The 18,365-nt window shown below is 38.3% G+C and overlaps 1 protein-coding gene across 1 annotated transcript in view; it reads left to right on the top strand.

The window, feature by feature from the left end:
- Nucleotides 1-18,365, top strand: part of HIBCH (3-hydroxyisobutyryl-CoA hydrolase) — a 94,093-nt gene that overhangs the window by 43,825 nt on the left and 31,903 nt on the right. Inside the window, exon 6 of the mRNA XM_040227857.1 lies at nucleotides 12,309-12,387. Within this exon, the coding sequence (XP_040083791.1) occupies nucleotides 12,309-12,387 (79 nt within the window). The remainder of the gene's footprint in view (nucleotides 1-12,308; nucleotides 12,388-18,365) is intronic.

Below are 18,365 nucleotides of genomic sequence, written 5' to 3'. Positions count from 1 at the left end.
TGGGCTTGTCATATATGGACTTTATTATGTTGAGGTACATTTCATCTCTATTTAACTTGTTGAGGGTTTTTATCATAAAAAAATGTCAAATTTTGTCAAATGCTTTTTCTGCATCTATTGAGATGATCATGTGATTTTTATCCTTCATTTTGTTAATGTTGTATATCACGTTGATTGCATATGTTGACCATTCTTGCATCTCAGGAATAAATCCTACTTGATCATGATATATGGTTCTTTTATTGTTGAATTTGGTTTCCTGATATTTTGTTTCTCACATGTGTGTTCATCAGGAATATTGTCCTGTAATTTTCTTTTCCTATAGTGTTTTTGTCTAATAAAAATGATAGACATTTTTATTGCTAAGCCTATTTGTGTAGATCAAGGTTACCTGATTTCAGACACATAAATCTGAGACAAGTATGCATTGAACTATGATTGACCTTTATGGGCTTAGGGTGGAAGCAGTCAGTTGCAAGTATGATGGAACTAGACTTGAATGTGCAAGGATAAAGGATGATCAGTCAGAGGCTAAAGGAAGGTATTGCAGTGCATTTGCCCTGGGAAGTTAAAAGAACTGTATTGACAGGCAAAGTTGTCTTATGGAAAAAACGTAAAGTATATTAAGAGAGGGAGAATAATCAGACAAAAAAGGATATGGGGAATTCCCTCGTGGTCCAGTGGTTAAGACTAGGTGCATTCACTGCCACGACCCGAGTTTGAGCCCTGCTCAGGGAATTAAAATCCCACAAGCTGCATGGCATGACCAAAAAAAGAGAAAAAGAGCCTTTTAAAAGAATGAAGATTGGTAACATGGCAGGATCTATGAAAGGAAGAATAGAGAGGAAATTTTCCTTGGATTTCTAAGTGTTTAGAATAAACTGTACATTCATTTTCATTTGTGTTCACTAATGAAATTTTTTCAAAGAGATGAAGATCTTTTTCTTGATAGAGAGGGTTAAGTTCCTATCCTCCCCCCATAGGATTCTCTCTACTTATATTTTGTTCTGCTATTTTAGGAGAGAGTAAAGATTGCTTTTATTTGCAGAATTTCTCATAATAGATTTTTAAGGTTATCTCATTTCTCAGCAAGCCTTTTTCATAGGTAAGCATGGGGTTCTGTTTTTCAATATATGATGGATTACCCTCTAACAAATGTTTCTCCATCGTTTAACCCCGTGTCACCCATTGTCTGTCTTATTAGATAGGGCCTTTTAGTCTGTCCTTTCCTCTACTCTTTTTCACCCTGGCTTTTAGCCCAGACATATCTAGTACAGAATTGGGGAGTGCTTCCATTTACTAACCAGGAATTTCGCTTTACTGCTTGGGGCTTGCCCTCTGCTCAATCCCTATCCTCATTTTAAGGTACTGATTTCTGGGAAGTAGGAGTTTTAACTTTCCATGTATGTGGGTATTCTTGGCAACTTTTGTAGACTTGCAGATTCTCAGATCTACAGGGAATTCTTTTCCTTTTTCCTTGGCCATTCCCTGTGGTCCGAATGGTCAGGATTTTCATTCATTTCCCTTTTAACTGTGAAAGTGTTAGTCACTCAGTCGTGTCTGACTCTTTGTGACACCATGGACTGTAGCCTGCCAGGATCCTCTGTCCATGGGATTCTCCAGGCAAGAATACTGGAGTGAGTTGCCATTCCCTTCTCCAGGGGATCTTCCTGACCCAGGGATCGAACCCTGTTCTCCCACATTGTGGGCAGACTCTTTACTGTCTGAGCCACCAGGGAAGCATACTAGGTCTTGGTCTGTGCCATTCTCATCCTGCCTCTATTTTACCCCCATGATGCAGAGTTGGATGATTTGTGGTCTAGAGGGCTTTGTGCCTTATTCATGCTTCAGATTATTTCACAGAGAAGAAAGGGATAGAGGAGCTCCACTTGCCAATAAAATGAGCTCATTCTCCTAAGGTATATGGACACAGGAGGTTTAAGACTAACTGGAGGTTCATTTTGATTTTAGGCATAATGTGAGGTTTCTCTCAGCTGTTTGAACAACTAGCAAAAGTTATTGGATGTACTGGTTAGGCTCTGGTGATAAGATACTGAGCAAGATAAATCTGTTTTCTTTCCTTATGGAGCTTACTGTCTTGTAGGCGGGTATAAGGTGGTCTGGAAATACATGAGTACCAGCCTTAACTGTGTATGTATGTGCAAGCACTTTAGTAATGGGGATGGTGTAGGGAAAGGATACTGGAAGAAGTTTTATTTAAGCTGAGACTTAAAGAAAAGTCAACCAGGAACAAACAAGTTGGGAGAGTGGAGAAATGTGATATAGTTGATGTAGGTGTGTTAAAAGGTTGATGGAGTATAGAAGATAGTGTGTAAGAAGACAATATTAATAGTATATGTGAAGCTGAGAAAATTCATGTTTGGGAAAAGTTAAGTGTGCCTAGATTTGAGGTTGTGAAGGAGAAAGTGGTTCAGTTCTTTGGTTAGAGAGGAAGGCAAGAAGCTAGATCAGTCCTCTTATATAAGATATATTAAGTTTATCCTGATATCAAGAGGGAGAGCCATTTTTAAGTGCTTTTAGCCAGGGAAATGGCTTGAATGGTGAATTTTAGACAGAACTTTCTCATGGGAAGAACAGGTGTAAGGGGCATGGATAGGATTGGATGTAAAGAGATTATTCAGGAAGCTATTGCAGGGATCCAGGTGAGTGATTGTGGTGATGTTGAGCTAAGGTAGAGATAATGAAGGGGGAGAAAATTAGGTTTAAGGGAGATACTTAGGAGGAGACTTGTGGGATTCAGTGATGTATTGGGTGTGAGAGATAATGGGAAGAAAAAGGCAAGGATTAATTCCAGATTTTTAGACTGGGCAGTGGGATGAACAATGGACTATTTAAGATTTGGGAGGAAGTATGATTTGGGGAGTGGGTTGGAGAGAGAGTGAAGGGAGATGAATTTAATTGGGGCCTTGTTAGCAGTGGCACCCTACTCCAGTACTCTTGCCTGGAAAATCCCATGGATGGAGGAGCCTGGTAGGCTCCAGTCCATGGGGTCGCTAAGAGTCGGGCACGACTGAGCGACTTCACTTTGACTTTTCACTTTCATGCACTGGAGAAGGAAATGGCAACCCACTCCAGTGTTCTTGCCTGGAGAATCCCAGGGACAGAGGAGCCTGATGGGCTGCCGTCTGTGGGGTCGCACAGAGTCGGACACGACTGAAGCGACTTAGCAACAGCAGCAGCAGGTGTGAAATGCCTGTGGGCTTATCTGTGTGGGAGGGTGTTGTCTGAACAGCAGTGTTTCATCAGTTCTGCAGGTCTGGAGCTCAGGGTGAAAAGGCTATGGGTTTATCCGTGTGGGAGGGTGTTGTCTGAACAACAGTGTTTCATCAGTTCTGCAGGTCTGGAGCTCAGGGTGCTGCCTAGGTAGGAAGTGTAAGTTGAGGACTCAGGCACAGTATGCTTCATGTATGCTTCTGCAACATGAATTAAGTCATAAGTGATTGGTAATGGGAAACTGATATTAGGACAACGCAAAGATTAGATTGGTCCGAGTGCCGTTTTTTTCCTCTTCCCCTAGGCAAGGAGAGAGAGGATAGGCAGCAGATGTGTGATCATCTAGTGGAGCTTCCCTGGTGGTTTAGACGGTCAAGAGCCTGTCTGCAATGTGGGAGGGAGACCCGAGTTCCATCCCTGGGTCAGGGAAGATCCCCTGGAGAAGGAAGTGGCAACCCACTGCAATATTCTTGCCTGGAGAATTCCACTGACAGAGGAGCCTGGTGGGCTACAGTCCACAGGGTCTCAAAGAGATGGACACGACTTAGCAACCAACATTTCAGACAGGAAAAGAGCACTTAAGTAGCTCACTCATTGTACTGTGAACAGGAATTTTCTTGTCTGTATTTTAAGAAAAAAAAAAAGAAAAACCCACAGAGACAAATGCCTGTAGCTCGGGGTGGGGGACCTCCTCCATTAGGCGCAACCCCAATTTCTGGCACTTGGTGTTTAATGGCAGTTCCACTGGCTCATAGCTACACTTCAACCACTTTGTCTCAGTATCTGCCAGTCCTGCTCTGATTAAAGTATTGTCATTCTTTCCACTTTATTTTTGTGCATTTTAAATATTGCTGTGGCATTCTTTATTCATAGTGAGCTGGCGGTCCTAATCAGGTCCCTGGGACCATTTATACTTTCTTTTAGCCCTCAGATTACAAAGCTGTGTAGGTTTTGAGCAGACTGCTGAAACTATTTTTCTTATAAGATCTGCCCAGTTTTGTAGAACCTGAGGATTTTTTCAGTAACTCATGTTATAGCAGAGATACTTGTGTTGAAAATTTGTCAGTAGAAAAGATTGTGCAAGGAAATGTGACAAAATAGAGTGAGAGCCAAAATAAGTCCAGACTGGAATACAAACGTTTATTGGCCAGAGGCAGAACAAGGAGCCTAAAAAGACATTGAAAAAAGGGGAGCTCAGAAGATTGGGGCAAACCAGAAGGATGGACTTGTCCTGGAAACCTTCATGTTGGTTTCTGTACCCCCAGAAACCTTTGATAGTGTGCTTTGTGGTAAAGAACCGTATTCCAGGATTCACCAGAGTTAGAAATCAGCTGTTTTTCCAAGGATGGTTAGCAATTATATTCTTCGTCGTTGGTGTTTAGTCACCAAGTCGTGTCCAGCTCTTTTGCAACCCCATGGACTGTAGCCCGCCAGGCTCCTGTGTCCTGGGATCTCCCAGGCACGAATACTGGAGTGGGTTGCCATTTCCTTCTCCAGGAAGATACCCTGCATTGCAGGCAGATTCTTTACCACTGAGCCACCAGGCTGGCCCCAGTAATAGCCTGGGCACTCGTTAAGTTTGTAATTGTTTTCTAGGCTTTTTTTTTTTTAAATTTATTTTTTATTTTACTTTACAATTCTGTATTGGTTTTGCCATACATTGATATGAATCCACCATGGGTGTACATGCGTTCCCAAAGAGAACTTAGAATGTGTTTTGTTTTTAAGAGAAAAATAGATCCTAAATTGAATACTTCCTATTCAAATTTAGATTCTTAACTCCTTTGATATTTGTATCTTTCTTCCCATATATGTTGAATATCTTGTTTTTTTTAAAAAAATAACATTTATATGGCTGAGTCTCTCTGCTGTGTACCTGAAACTGTCACAACATGGTTAATCAGCTATACTCCCAATATAAAATAAAAAGTTAGAAATAACATTGTGACAAATTTGCTTTGTCCTAATGTGTGTAGTAGTTTCAGAATAACAATATCAACGTTATTATGAAGAATAGTCACTTGAGATAATTGCTATCTTTGCCCTATACCAGTTTATTTTAGTAACTTAGCTTTTTCATATTTTCCCAGAGTGTTTGATTCTCATGGAACAATTATTTATTTATGACTGTTATTTGGTAAACTCTGAACTCAATAGATCAGAGAGGTGAAAGTCGCTCAGTCGTGTCCAACTCTTTGTGACCCCATGGATTATACAGTCCATGGAATTCTCCAGGCCAGAATACTGCAGTTACTTTTCCCTTCTTCTCCAAGGGATCTTCCCCACCCAGGGATTGAACGCAGGTCTCCTGCCTTGTGGGTGGATTCTTTACCAGCTGAGCTGCAAGGGAAGCCCAAGAATACTGGAGTGAGTAGCCTATCCCTTCTCTAGGGGATCTTCCCAACCCAGGAATTGAACCCGGGTCTCCTGCATTGCAGGCAGATTGTTTACCGACTGAGCTATCAGGGAAGCCCTGTATCAGGCATATCAGAGAGTAGCTTTCAGGATGCAAATATGGATATTAGTTAATGTTTTGTGGAGTTAGTAGAAATCTTTGGTAAATCTGAGGTCTATTAAGAGTTCCTCTAAAATAGCCCTTCTTGTTTGAATATATGATATAAGGCAGTGGTTTCTTAGAGCCTCTCTTTTTAAGCATCTATTAAATATATAGGGGCTTCTCTGGTGGCTCAGACAATGAAGAGTCTCCCTGGAATGCAGGAGACCTGAGTTTGACCCCTGGGTGGAAAAGATCCTCTGGAGGAGGAAATGGCCACCCACTCCAGTATTCTTGCCTGGAGAATCCCATGGACAGAGGAGCCTGGCAGGCGACAGTCCATGCAGTCACAAATACAGACGTTTAAATATAATATGTGATAATGTTATATTGGGAGAATGTGGTTATTGGGGTAAAAACCTCGAGTATGAATTTAGGAGGCATGTGTAAGAGTTATTTCTAATTTATGTTTTAAAGTATGATGTACCAAAATTCATATTTCTACTCACTGGCTTTTTTATTGTGACATAATTGATGTATAATTAGTTTTAGATGTACAGCATAGTAGTTTGATGTATGTATATGTTGTAAAACAATGTTAATACTCATCACTACACATACTTGAAAAAAGTGTTTTTTTCTTTTGATGAAGACTTTTAAGATTTATTCTCTTAGCAACTTTCACATCTCTCCTTTTCTTTTAAAGCAGAACTGTACCTCCAAGGATGTTAGACTGTTAATTCATAAATAAGTTAAATATTTCTACCTCAATTATTTGTTTCTGTTGAATGTGTTTTGTCTAAACATAGCATGAACTATGTGCATCCAAAGCAGAATAAAAAAATATGTTTGGTGTTAATCTCTGTAGTCTATCAGTATACATTAATGTTACATAATCAATATGTTAATATCACTAATATGCAGTATTAGCCTGTTAATATTAACGTGAGAAGTATAATAATTAGTCATTGTTTTTACTGTGTAGGCTGCTAATTTAAAGCATGTGGACCTGAAGATACATTATGAAACTTATGATATTAACTTTCATACCATAGTGAGATACTGTGTGATGAAAAATCTATTTGAATTTCTAACAAAAATATCTAATTTCAAAACACCATTTATAATCGTGAATGATGGTGATGGAAGACTCCCTCACATACTCTCTGATACCGTGATGCACTGTTCATTCTGGACAGGCGCTTGCTCATTCTCTCTGATTGTAATTTAAATTCATGACTTTGTGTGTGAGCATTAGTCACATCACCCCATTGTATGCCTTTCTGACTTTGTTGTTTTCTTTACTGTGGTTGTTGGTGCTGGTTATGCTGGAACATTTATTTTTATTTTCATTTTGGTTAAAATGACTGTTTTATTGTGAAACAACTGTCAAACTTACAGAAAAGTTGCAAAAGTAGTACAGAGAACTCTGATGTATCTTTCATCCACATTCCCTGTTATTTCCACAGTTGCTTTATTTTCTCTTCTCTCTGAAATGTGTCTAGTTTCTGAACCATTTGGGAGAATGTTGAAGACATGATAATCCTCTGTTTCTAAATTATTCACTATGTATTGCCTTGGAATAAGGACACCAAAATCAGGAACTTTAATACTGAAATATCTGAAACATGTCTTTTTCAGCTACCAAACTAAATTGTTCTACATGTGGTTTGTTTGTTTTGTGTTGGGGGATTAATCTTGTCTTTAGTAGAAATTATGGAACAATTGACTGTATTAAATTAACTTTAAATACCTGTATAATTTTCAGTTTTTAAAAGTTAATATTGCTTTTTTGTCTAGAATAGCAATATTGAAATACAGAAGTGATGCTTATTTTTTCTAAAGCATCAGATAAACCGATTTGCATTTTGAAGGCTTTAATTTGGGGCTTCCGTGGTGGCTCAGTGATAAAGAATCCACCTGCCAATGTGAGAGATGCAGGTTCGATCCCTGGATTGAGAAGATACCCTGGAGAAGGAAATGGCAGTCCAGTACTCCTGCATAGAAAATCAAAGGACACAGGAGCCTGGTGGGCTGTAGTCCATGGGGCTGCAAAAGAGTTGGACACAACTTAGTGATTAAACAACAACAAAATTTTGCTTTCTAAAGTAATTCTAATGAGATCTTCTTTAAAAGCCTTAAAGCTATACCAGCCTTTCCCATCTATTAAACAGTCTGGAAACTCACCTACCTACGTCTCTTAATTTAAAAAAAGTTTTAGATTGCCTAAGTTTTGCCTTTAAGAATGTGAAACTTAAAGTAGGTTACAAGTTTGCCTACATTCATATATTCAGTTATTCATGCTTATCCACATTAGTATTCTCTATATGAGATTATAAATATGGATCAGACTCATTTTACTTTGTCTGCACAATGTTCATACAGTATTGCAATTAAAATTATTTAATAATAATCCAACTAAAAAGCAATGTCAGAATGCTTGCAATATCATAATTGTAAGACCCAGAAAGATTAAATGTAAAATAATAGGAAAAGATACTATACCAATACAAAATAAAGCCAATAGTTATTTTTATATCAAATAAGGGATGTGCTTGCATGTGTGCTAAGTTGCTTCTGCTGTTTCTGACTCTTTGCCACCCCATGGACTGTAGCCCGCCAGGCTCCCCAGTTCATGGAATTCTCCAGGCAAGAACACTGGAGTGGGTTGCCATGCCCTCCTCCAGGGGATCTTCCCTACTCAGGGATCGAGCCCACATCTCTTTTGTGTCCTGTATTGGCAAATGGGTTCTTTAGCACTAGTGCCACCTGGGAAGCCCCCAAAAAGGTACATTTTATGGCAAAAACTTGTACTTGGTTTAGAAGAACATTTCACAGTTATAAAAAGTTAGGTATAACAAATCTAAATTTGTATGTCTTGTGAATCTTTCTATTGTATATTTTTCTTATTAGGCTTTAGTCATGTGGTCTTATGTTGGATTATTTCTAATCAAGTGCTGGTTATTTATGATTGGGTTATTTCTACTTCAGTATTATTTGAGCCTTAAGATATAATCTCCTGACCTTTGTATCTAGTAGTCTTTAGGCTAAGGGCTCTAGCATCCCAGATCATCTCAATTCAGTCAGGAATGAGAGGCTTTGAAGCTGATCTTCATTTCATGTGAAGGATTATTTGAGTCCAGGCCACGGTAACTCATAATGTGTAACATTTGGGGGCTCAATTCAGCAAGCCCTAAATTTCAGCTCTTGTTCTCTCAGCAGGTAGGACTTAGTTCAGTTCATTGAAAATTGTTCAGCCTTTCTCCTTAAGATCAGTGCGATTACATTCTGAAAGTAATCTTATTGATTATAATCAACTATAGAAAGATATTTTATAAATATTGTGTAAAACTGTTTCTAGCAATGAAGCAGAACAGAATTACTTAATGAGTTTTGTAACATATGACACTGAGAAACAGTGGGAACAAGCCTCTGCTTCTTTGAGATAACTCTGCTGGTATGATATTTTCAAACATTTAAAAATGTGTGGTCTTTCAAAAAACTGGAAAGTCCTTGAAGGAGAAATAGACAAAATCACAATCCTAGGAGAAGATTTGAATATACTAATTTCAATAACAGATGAAACAGTTAAACAGTATATATATGTATGTACACGATCATTTTACATACACACACATGATTTGAACATTGTTCAGTAATCTTGATCCAGTTAATATGTAATCAGTAACTTTCATGTTCATTTCATATGTGCATGGAGCATTTACCGAAATTGGCCATAGAGTTAGTCTCAGCATATTTCAAAGGATTAATCTGATAGGCTGTTCTCTGGCCCCAAAGGAATTAAGCTAGTTTTCAATAACAAGTGAAAGTGTTAATCTCTCAGTTATGTAAGACTCTTTGCAACCCCTTGGACTATGGCTCACCAGGCTCCTCTGTCCATAGAATTCTGCAGGCAAGAACAAGCCCTAAGTGGGCCTTAGGAAGCATTGCTACAAACAAAGCTAGTGGAGGTGGTGGAATTCCAGCTGAGCTATTTCAAATCCTAAAAAATGATGCTATGAAAGTGCACTCAATATGCCAGCAAATTTGGAAAACTCAGCAGTGGCCACAGAACTGGAAAAGGTCAGTTTTCATTCCAATCTCTAAGAAAGGCAATGCCAAAGAATGTTCAAACTACTGCACAATTGGACTCATCTCACACACTAGTAAAGTAATGCTCAAAATTCTCCAAGCCAGGCTTCAACAGTATATTGAACCATGAACTTCCAGATGTTCAAGCTGGTTTTAGAAAAGGCAGAGGAACCAGAGATCAAATTGCCAACATCTGTTGGATCATCGGAAAAGCAAGAGAATTCCAGAAAAACATCTCCTTTGCTTCATTGACTATGCCAAAGCCTTTGACTGTGTGGATCACAACAAACTGTGGAAAATTCTTAAAGAGATGGAAATACTGGAGCACCTTACCTGCCTCCTGAGGAATCTGTATGCAGGTCAAGAAGCAACAATTAGAACCGGACATGAAACAATGAACTGGTTCAAAATTGGGGAAGGAAAACATCAAGGCTGTATATTGTCACCCTGCTTATTTAGCTTATATGCTGGGGTGGATGACTCACAAGCTGGAGTCAGGATTGTGGGGAGAAATATGAATAACCTCAGATATGCAGATGATATCGCCCTCATGGCAGAAAGTTAAGAGGAACTAAAGAGCCCCTTTATGAGGGTGAAAGAGGAGAGTGAAAAACCTGGCTTAAAACTCAATATTCAGAAAACTAAGATCATGGCATCTAGTCCCATCACTTCATGGCAAATAGTTGGGGAAAGAATGGTAATAGTGACAAACTTTATTTTCTTGGGTTCCAGAATCACTGCAGATGGTGACTACAGCCATGAAATTAAAAGAGCCTTGCTCCTTGGAAGAAAAGCTATGCAAACCTACACAGCATATTGAAAAGCAGAGACTTCACTTTGTTGACAAAGGTCCGTATAGTCAAAGCTATGTTTTTTCCAGTAGTCACTTTTCCAGACTTCACTTTGTTGACAAAGATCCGTATAGTCAAAGCTGTGTTTCTTCCAGAGTTGGACCATAAATAAAGCTGAGCACCGAAGAATTGATGCTTTCAGACTGTGGTGCTGGAGAAGACTCTTGAAAATCCCTCGGACAGCAAGGAGATCAAATCAGTAAATCCTAAAGGAAATCAGTCCTGAATATTCACTGGGAAGACTGATGCTGAAGCTGAAGCTCCAACACTTTGGTCACCTGATGCGAAGAGCCGAGTCGTTCGAAAAGACCTGATGCTGGGAAAGATTGAGGGCAGAGGAGAAGGGGACGACAGAAGATGAGATGGTTGGATGGCATCATCAACTTAATGAACATGAGTTTGAACAAACCCTGGGAGATAGTGAAGGACAGGGAAGCCTCACGTGCTGCAGTCCATGGGGTTGCAAAGAGCTGGACAAGACTGAGCAACTGAATGACAACAAAAACATTGTGATAGACAAAAGTGCAGAGTAGAATGTGAGGCAAGGGTTCTTACAATAATACAAAAAATTATTAATAAAACGTGCATGTGTGCGTGCCAGTTCGTTTCACTCATGTCCAACTCTTTGTGACCCCATGAACTGTAGCCTGCCAGGCTCCACTCTCCATGGGGTTCTCCAGGCCAGAATACTGGAGTGGGTAGCTGTTCCCTTCCTTCAGGGCATTTCCCAACCCAGGGATTGAACCAAGGTCTCCCACACTGCAGGCAGATACTTTACCATCTGAGCCACCAGGGAAGCCAGAGATAGAATTCACTGGTTCAAAAGGACTAAGAATGAGTAGATGTTTTGAATATTGTGAAAAGAACATAACATAGGAAATGTATGTCACAATGTGAGCATTGATACAAACTTGGATTCTTTGTAATCACGTGTATACCTCTTATTTTATTCAAATATGTCTGTTTATTCCAGAGATGTCTCTTAAGTTTGTCCTTTTCAGTGTATTTATCAAATCAGAAAAGAATTTCAGCCAAATCTTTTTATTTTGTAAAACTTTTGCTTACTAACCAATTTTAAGAGTTAAACAGTTCCTAAGTGGTATGTCTGAGAAAAGTGTTGCTAATTTTATTTGATGGAATAATGTGAATAAATAAAATGTGTGACTGTTCTATTTAAGGCCACTAAAATTTGCTAGAATAGCTTGGTTATGCTTTTTTGATGATCTGTCCCACTGAGAACAGCCAGTGGTTCTGGGAATAGTCAGTACTCTGAAATGCTGAGTCTAGTTTGAAATGAGAAGGAACTGGGGGAGAGGATATGAAGCAGAAGACAGGACACTGATGAAAGGTGGCTTGCTGCTAAAACAAATCTCTTCCATATATCAGGGATACCCATGTATCTTTTTGCTTAGTAAGTTCTGAAATTGTGCGGTTTAGGTTTTCCCTCTCATCTGTCTCCTGAAATTTCCTTTAAAGATATGCTTTATGAGGAGTTATATGTAATACATATTACATATATCTTTATATATAATATTTAGGGATAATTTACTTGGCTTTTAATGTTTATAAATGTGAGAGTTTAATTGTTTTTTTTTACCCCCACATTATTTTTAAGTAATTTTTTGCCTTTTTCCTAGGGAGTTGGTGTCTCAGTTCATGGGCAATTCCGAGTGGCTACTGAAAAGTCTGTTTTTGCGATGCCAGAAACAGCAATAGGTAAACTAAAACAAAAACTACCACAATAATTACTTTTAGAATGATCATATTTTGATCCTTTTCAAATTACATTGTTATTAAGGGAATTGATGGAATTTTGTGTGAGCTACAGCAAAGAAAGAACTTTTAAAACAAAATTATTATAGGAAGATACCTGAGAGTTTATATTAGCTCATAGGTTTATCTGAAAACACAAAAGAAAGCATATTTAACTGGAAACACTAGCACATTGTAGTTGATTTTATTTATTTATTCTTATTGAAGTGTAGTTGATTACAGTGCTGTGCTAAGTTCTGCTGTACATATATTTAATTTTAGATAAAAAATTATTAGAGGAAATATTCTTACATTCAGATCTAGTCTCAATTTGGAATAAACTTTTTATGTGGTGTGAGGTGTGGGTCAAAGGTATAGATCAAAGTTTAGGTCACAGGTATAGATCAAAGTTTATTATTTGCTTACGGAGATTAAAGCATTCCCACATTATTTTTTGGAAAAGCTAGTGTTTCTCCACTGATTGCCTTTATGCCTTTGTAAGTGCCGATCATGGTGCCAATGCCCTGCTGTTTTGATTACTGTTGCTTTACAGTAAGTCCTGATCAAGTACTGATAATCCTCTTAATTTTGTTCTGTTTTTTCCCCTCCCAAATTGTTTTGGCTATACAGATCATTTGTATTTCTATATGAATTTTAGAGTTGTCAGGCGAGTGTATTCTCCTCGGTTCTGTCTCATCACAACAAAGATTTGGAGTGACGGACATTAAAGCCCTCGGCGCGTCACAGCTCTTGGGTCTTGAACAGACCGTGTTATTGCTCTTAGACAGATCAGTGTTACAGCTCCGTGTTACAGCTCTATTTTATTTAGAAAATAGCAGGAAAATCCATCCTTGAGGCGTGAGGGCATGCCAACCGGAAGACGCGAAGAGACGAGAGTGGGGGAACGCGTCAGTGCGCGGGAGAGAGACCTAGCCCTTTGGCTCTTCTTTTTATATGTTTTTTCCTCCCCCTGGGTCTGTGCTATGTAAATTGGGCTAGCCAGGAGTGCTGTTTGTTCTACCTGAGGCCCTCACTCTGGTCCTCGGACCTTCCTTTGACCTTCCTTTGTTCTATTTTCGTGGGCTTTTCCTTTCCTTGTCTTTTAGCCACCGCCATTTTGGACTCCTGTTTCCTATTCTAACTACCTAACAGAGTGATTTTGTAAGTTTCAACAAGAAAACCTATTAGAATTTTTATTTGGCTTGTCTATGATCTATCAATTTAGGCAGAATTGACGTCTTAACAATATTGAGTCTTTAAACTTGTGAGCAAGGTATATCTTTCCATTTATTTAGATCTTTAATTTCTTGAAGCCAAATTTTGTAGTTTTCAATTTCTTATACATCCTTTGTCAGGTTTTTCCTTAAGAATTTAATATTGTTCAATGATATTATAAATGATATTTAAAAAAATCTAGTTCTGATTGTTAGTTATGGATATATAGAAATTGACTTTTGTACTTTGTATCCTGGGAGAAGGAAAAGGCAGCCCACTCCAATATTCTTGTCTAGAGAATCTCCATGGACAGAGGTGCCTGGAAGGCTCCAGTCCATGAGGCCGCAACAGTCAGACACGACTTTGCAACTACGCCACCACCACCACCTCATATCCTGCAATGATACATTCACTTATTATTCTAGTAGATTTTTTGTAGATTGAATTGGAGTTTCTAAATATAGTTATGTTCTTTACAAGTAAAGTATGTTTTACTTTTTTTCTTTCTCATCTGGATACTTTTTATTTTTTCTTGTCTAGGGTAGAACCTCCAATACAGTGTTGAACAGATATGTTGAGAGTGGACCTTCAAACATTCAGTCTTCACCAATTAAGTATAATGTTAGGTATAGGTTTTTCATAGATGCCCTTTATGGAGGATGAGGAACTTTCCTTCTATTGCTTGATTTCTGGGGGATTTTATTAGGAACGGATTTTAGATTTTGTCTTTTTTTCCCTGCATCTGTTCATATGACCACTGGTTTTGTTTTTGTTTTTTTTTAGTTTTTCTTTTTTAGTTTATTGTTAATGGTGAATTACTTGATTGTTTTTTCAACATTAAACTAACTCTGCATGCTGGAATAAATCTCACTCTAGTATGTTGTGTTCTACTTTTTATATGTTGTTGGGTTTGGTTCACTGAAATTTTACTTGGAATTTCTGCATCTGTGTTCATGAGGTATATTGGTCTATAGTTTTCTAGTAATATCCTTGCTTCATTTTGATGCAGGATAATGCTGGCTTCATTTCTTGAAAAGTTTTTGTAGAATTGGTTCTTTTTATTTTTCTTCCCCCACTGGTTTGGTAGAATTCACCAGTGAAACCATCTAGGCTTGGCATTTCCTTCTCTAGGCCTGGTAAGGTTTTTAGCTCAAATTAAAATCTTTAATAGATGTAGAATTTTCAAGTTGTCTATTTCTTCTTGCACAAGATTTGGTCATTTGAGTCTTTTAAAAAGTTTGTCTACTTACTAGCCTAAAGTTAATTTCCTTATTATCTTTTCAGTATCTATAGAACCAATATCTGGGTCTCTCATTCTTGATATTAGTAATTGTGTCTTCTATTTTTTTCTGATCAATCTAATTAGCATTTTGTTAATTTTATTGATCTCAACCTTTTTTAAATTTATTTTCTATTTTATTGATTTCTCCTCTGATATTTATTACTTCTTTCTACTTTCAGTTTCACCTCTTTCTCTAGTCCCCTAAGGTTAAACCTGAGGTTAGGTATAGAATTCTGTTCTGACGTTTAAATGTGATCTTACCCTTATCTTTGTTCCTCTGTGGGTTTTTTTTTTTTTTTTTTTTTTACTTTCTATGGCTGCTCTTAAAATTTTCTATTGGTCATTTGATGATGCTGTACCTTTGTGTAGCTTTCTTCATGTTTCTTATGTTTGTGTGTATATGCTTTTTAATGCTTGTGTTTGTCTAGTTGTGTTTATAGTTTTTGTCAGATTTGGAGATTTTGACATTATTTCTTCAAATATTTTTGTGTTCCACTGTTTCCTTTTCAGGAACTCCATTTAAACTTTTCTTAGGCTCACTCATGCATCGTTCATTTTTAAAAATTTTCTATTTTTCACCTTGTTGTTCATTCGCTAAGTCGTGATACTTGCTATTCCTATATCTTCAAGTTCACTAATCCTTTCTTTTACAAAGTTAAAATTGCTCTTAATCCCATTTAGATATTTTTTTAGCTTATACATTCATCTTAGTTTTCATCTGTAGTACTATCATGTGGGTGTTTTTTAAAAATATCTTTTTTGTTTTTAGCTTTTTGAACATAAGGGATATGTATATTATAACTGTTGATCTCCTTGTTTGCTAATTCTCCTTGTTTGCTAATTCTCATGTATATGTCAGTTCTGAGTCAATTTGGATTGTTATATCATGTCATTATGGGTAACATCTTCCTGGTTTTAGATACCTGGTATTTTTTTTATTGGATTCTAGACATTGTAAGCTTTACTTTGTTGGGTGCTGGCTACTTTTGTATAGATGATTCCTAACTTACGATGGTCTGACTTATGACTTTACAATGGTGCAAAAGCAATATATATGTAGTAGAAACTGTTCTTTGAATTTTGACCTTTTCCTTGGCTGGCCATATCTGGTACCATACTCTTGTGATGCTGGGCAGTAGCAGTGAACCATACCTCTTAGGCAGTCATCTAATCACTAAGATAAATATCTGGTACTTAGAACCATTTTGTTTTTCACTTTCAGTGTAATATTCAATGAAATTATATGAGATATTCAATCAGTTCAGTTCAGCCGCTCAGTCGTGTCCAACTCTTTGCGACCCCATAAATCGCAGCACACCAGACCTCCCTGTCCATCACCAAATCCCGGAGTTCACCCAAACTCACGTGCATTGAGTCGGTGATGTCATCCAGCCATCTTATCCTCTGAGATATTCAATATTTTATTATAAAATAAGCCTTGTGTTATATGATTTTGCCCAACTGTAGGCTAATGTAAGTGTTCTGAGCACATTTAAGGTAGGCTAGGCTAAGCTGTGATTTTTTGATAGATTAGGTGTATTAAGTGCATTTTTGGCTTATGGTATTTTCAATTTATGATGGATTTATCAGAATGTAACCCCTACACCCAACCCCAATGTAAGTTGAGGAAGATATGCATTCTTGTAAATGTTCGTTACTTTGTTTCTGGGATGAGGTTAAGTTACTTGGAAATAGTTTGTTCAAGTCTTTTAGGTTTTTTGGTTTTGTTTGTTTTTAATGTAGGATTGGAGCAGTGCTCACACTAGGGCTAATTATTTCCTACTACTGAAGCAAGACCCTTCTTTGCATTCTACTCGGTGCCTCCACGAATCCTGAGCTGTCATGGTCTGGTTTGTGGAAACAGGTACTATTCTCAGCCCTGTGTAGGTTCCCAGTACCGATCTCTGTAATCCTTGCCTGTGGTTCTTCCCTTAACCTCACAGTGTCTTCATTGAACACATGTTTTTGTCAGTACCAAGCTGGGGACCTATGGGAGACACTCTGCAGATCTCCAGTGTTTTCTCTCTCTGCAGCTCTCTCCTCTCTGGTACTCTGTTCAGGGAATTCTTTCTGCCTCTGTCTCCCTGTATTTTTAGCTTCATTCCCCTCAAATCTAGGACTGTTTGGGGCCTGGACAGTCTCTCCAGGCATTAAGATGGAGCTTTTGTAGGGCTTGTTATTGTTTAGTCTCTTCATTGTGTCTGACTCTTTGAGACCCTATGGACTATAGCCCGCCAGGCTCCTCTGTTCATGGGATTTCCCAGACAGGAATACTGGAGTGGGTTACCATTTCCTTCTCTAGGGGATCTTCCAGACCCAGGGATCAAACCCATGTCTCCTGCATTAACAGGTGGGTTCTCTACTACTGAGCCACCAAGGAAGCTTTTAAGTAGGGTTTACCTCATTTGTTTTCAGATATTCAGACATCACTTTCCTTTACTGCTTGGTGGTCCAGTATGTTGAAAACTTATTTCATATACTGCAGTTGTTTTTCTATGCTTATTTCAGGTGAAGAGTAATTCTGTCACTTTTACTCCATCTTACTCAAAGTGTAATTCTCCTGAATGGCTATTTTAGCTTCAGTTCAGTTCAGTCACTGAATTCTGTCTGACCCTTTGCAGCATGCCATAGACTGCAGCACGCCAGGCTTCCCTGTCCATCACCAACTCCCAGAGCTTATTCAAACTCATGTCCATAGAGTTGGTGATGCCATCCAACCATCTCATCTTCTGTCTTCCCCTGCTCCTCCTGCCCTCAATCTTTTCCAGCATCAGGGTCTTTTCAAATGAGTCAGTTCGTCACATCAGATGGCCAAAGTGTTGGAGTTTCAGGTTCAACATCAGTCCTTCCAATGAATATTCAGGACTGATTTCCTTTAGGATGGACTGGTTGGATGTCCTTGCAATCCAAGTTATTCTCGAGTCTTTTCCAACACCACAGTTCAAAAGCATCAGTTTTTCAGCACTCAGCATTCTTTATAGCCCAACTCTCACATCCATACATGACTACCATAGCTACGGAAAAACCATAGCATTGACTAGATGGACCTTTGTTGGCAAAGTAATGTCTCCGCTTTTTAATGTGCTGTCTAGGTTGGTCATAACATATCTTTCAAGGAGCAAGCGTCTTTTAATTTCATGGCTGCAGTCACCATCTGCAGTGATTTTAAGAGCCCAAGAAAATGAAGTTTCTCACTGCTTCCATTATTTCCCATCTATTTGCCACAAAGTGATGGGACTGTATGCCATGATCTTAGTTTTCTGAATGTTGAGTTTTAAGCCAAGTTTTCCCCTCTCCTCTTTCACTTTCATCAAGAGGCTCTTTAGTTCTTCACTTTCTGCCATAAGGGTGGTGTTATTGCATATCTGAGGTTATTGATATTTCTCCTGGCAATCTTGATTCCAGCTTGTGCTTCCTACAGCCCAGCATTTCTCATGATGTACTC

The sequence above is a fragment of the Oryx dammah genome, unplaced genomic scaffold (genome assembly GCF_014754425.2).
Source record: "Oryx dammah isolate SB20612 unplaced genomic scaffold, SCBI_Odam_1.1 HiC_scaffold_27, whole genome shotgun sequence".
NCBI classification, from domain to species: domain Eukaryota; kingdom Metazoa; phylum Chordata; class Mammalia; order Artiodactyla; family Bovidae; genus Oryx; species Oryx dammah.
Note: the sequence above shows the minus strand (reverse complement) of the source record. Positions and strands in the feature narration are given on the sequence as shown.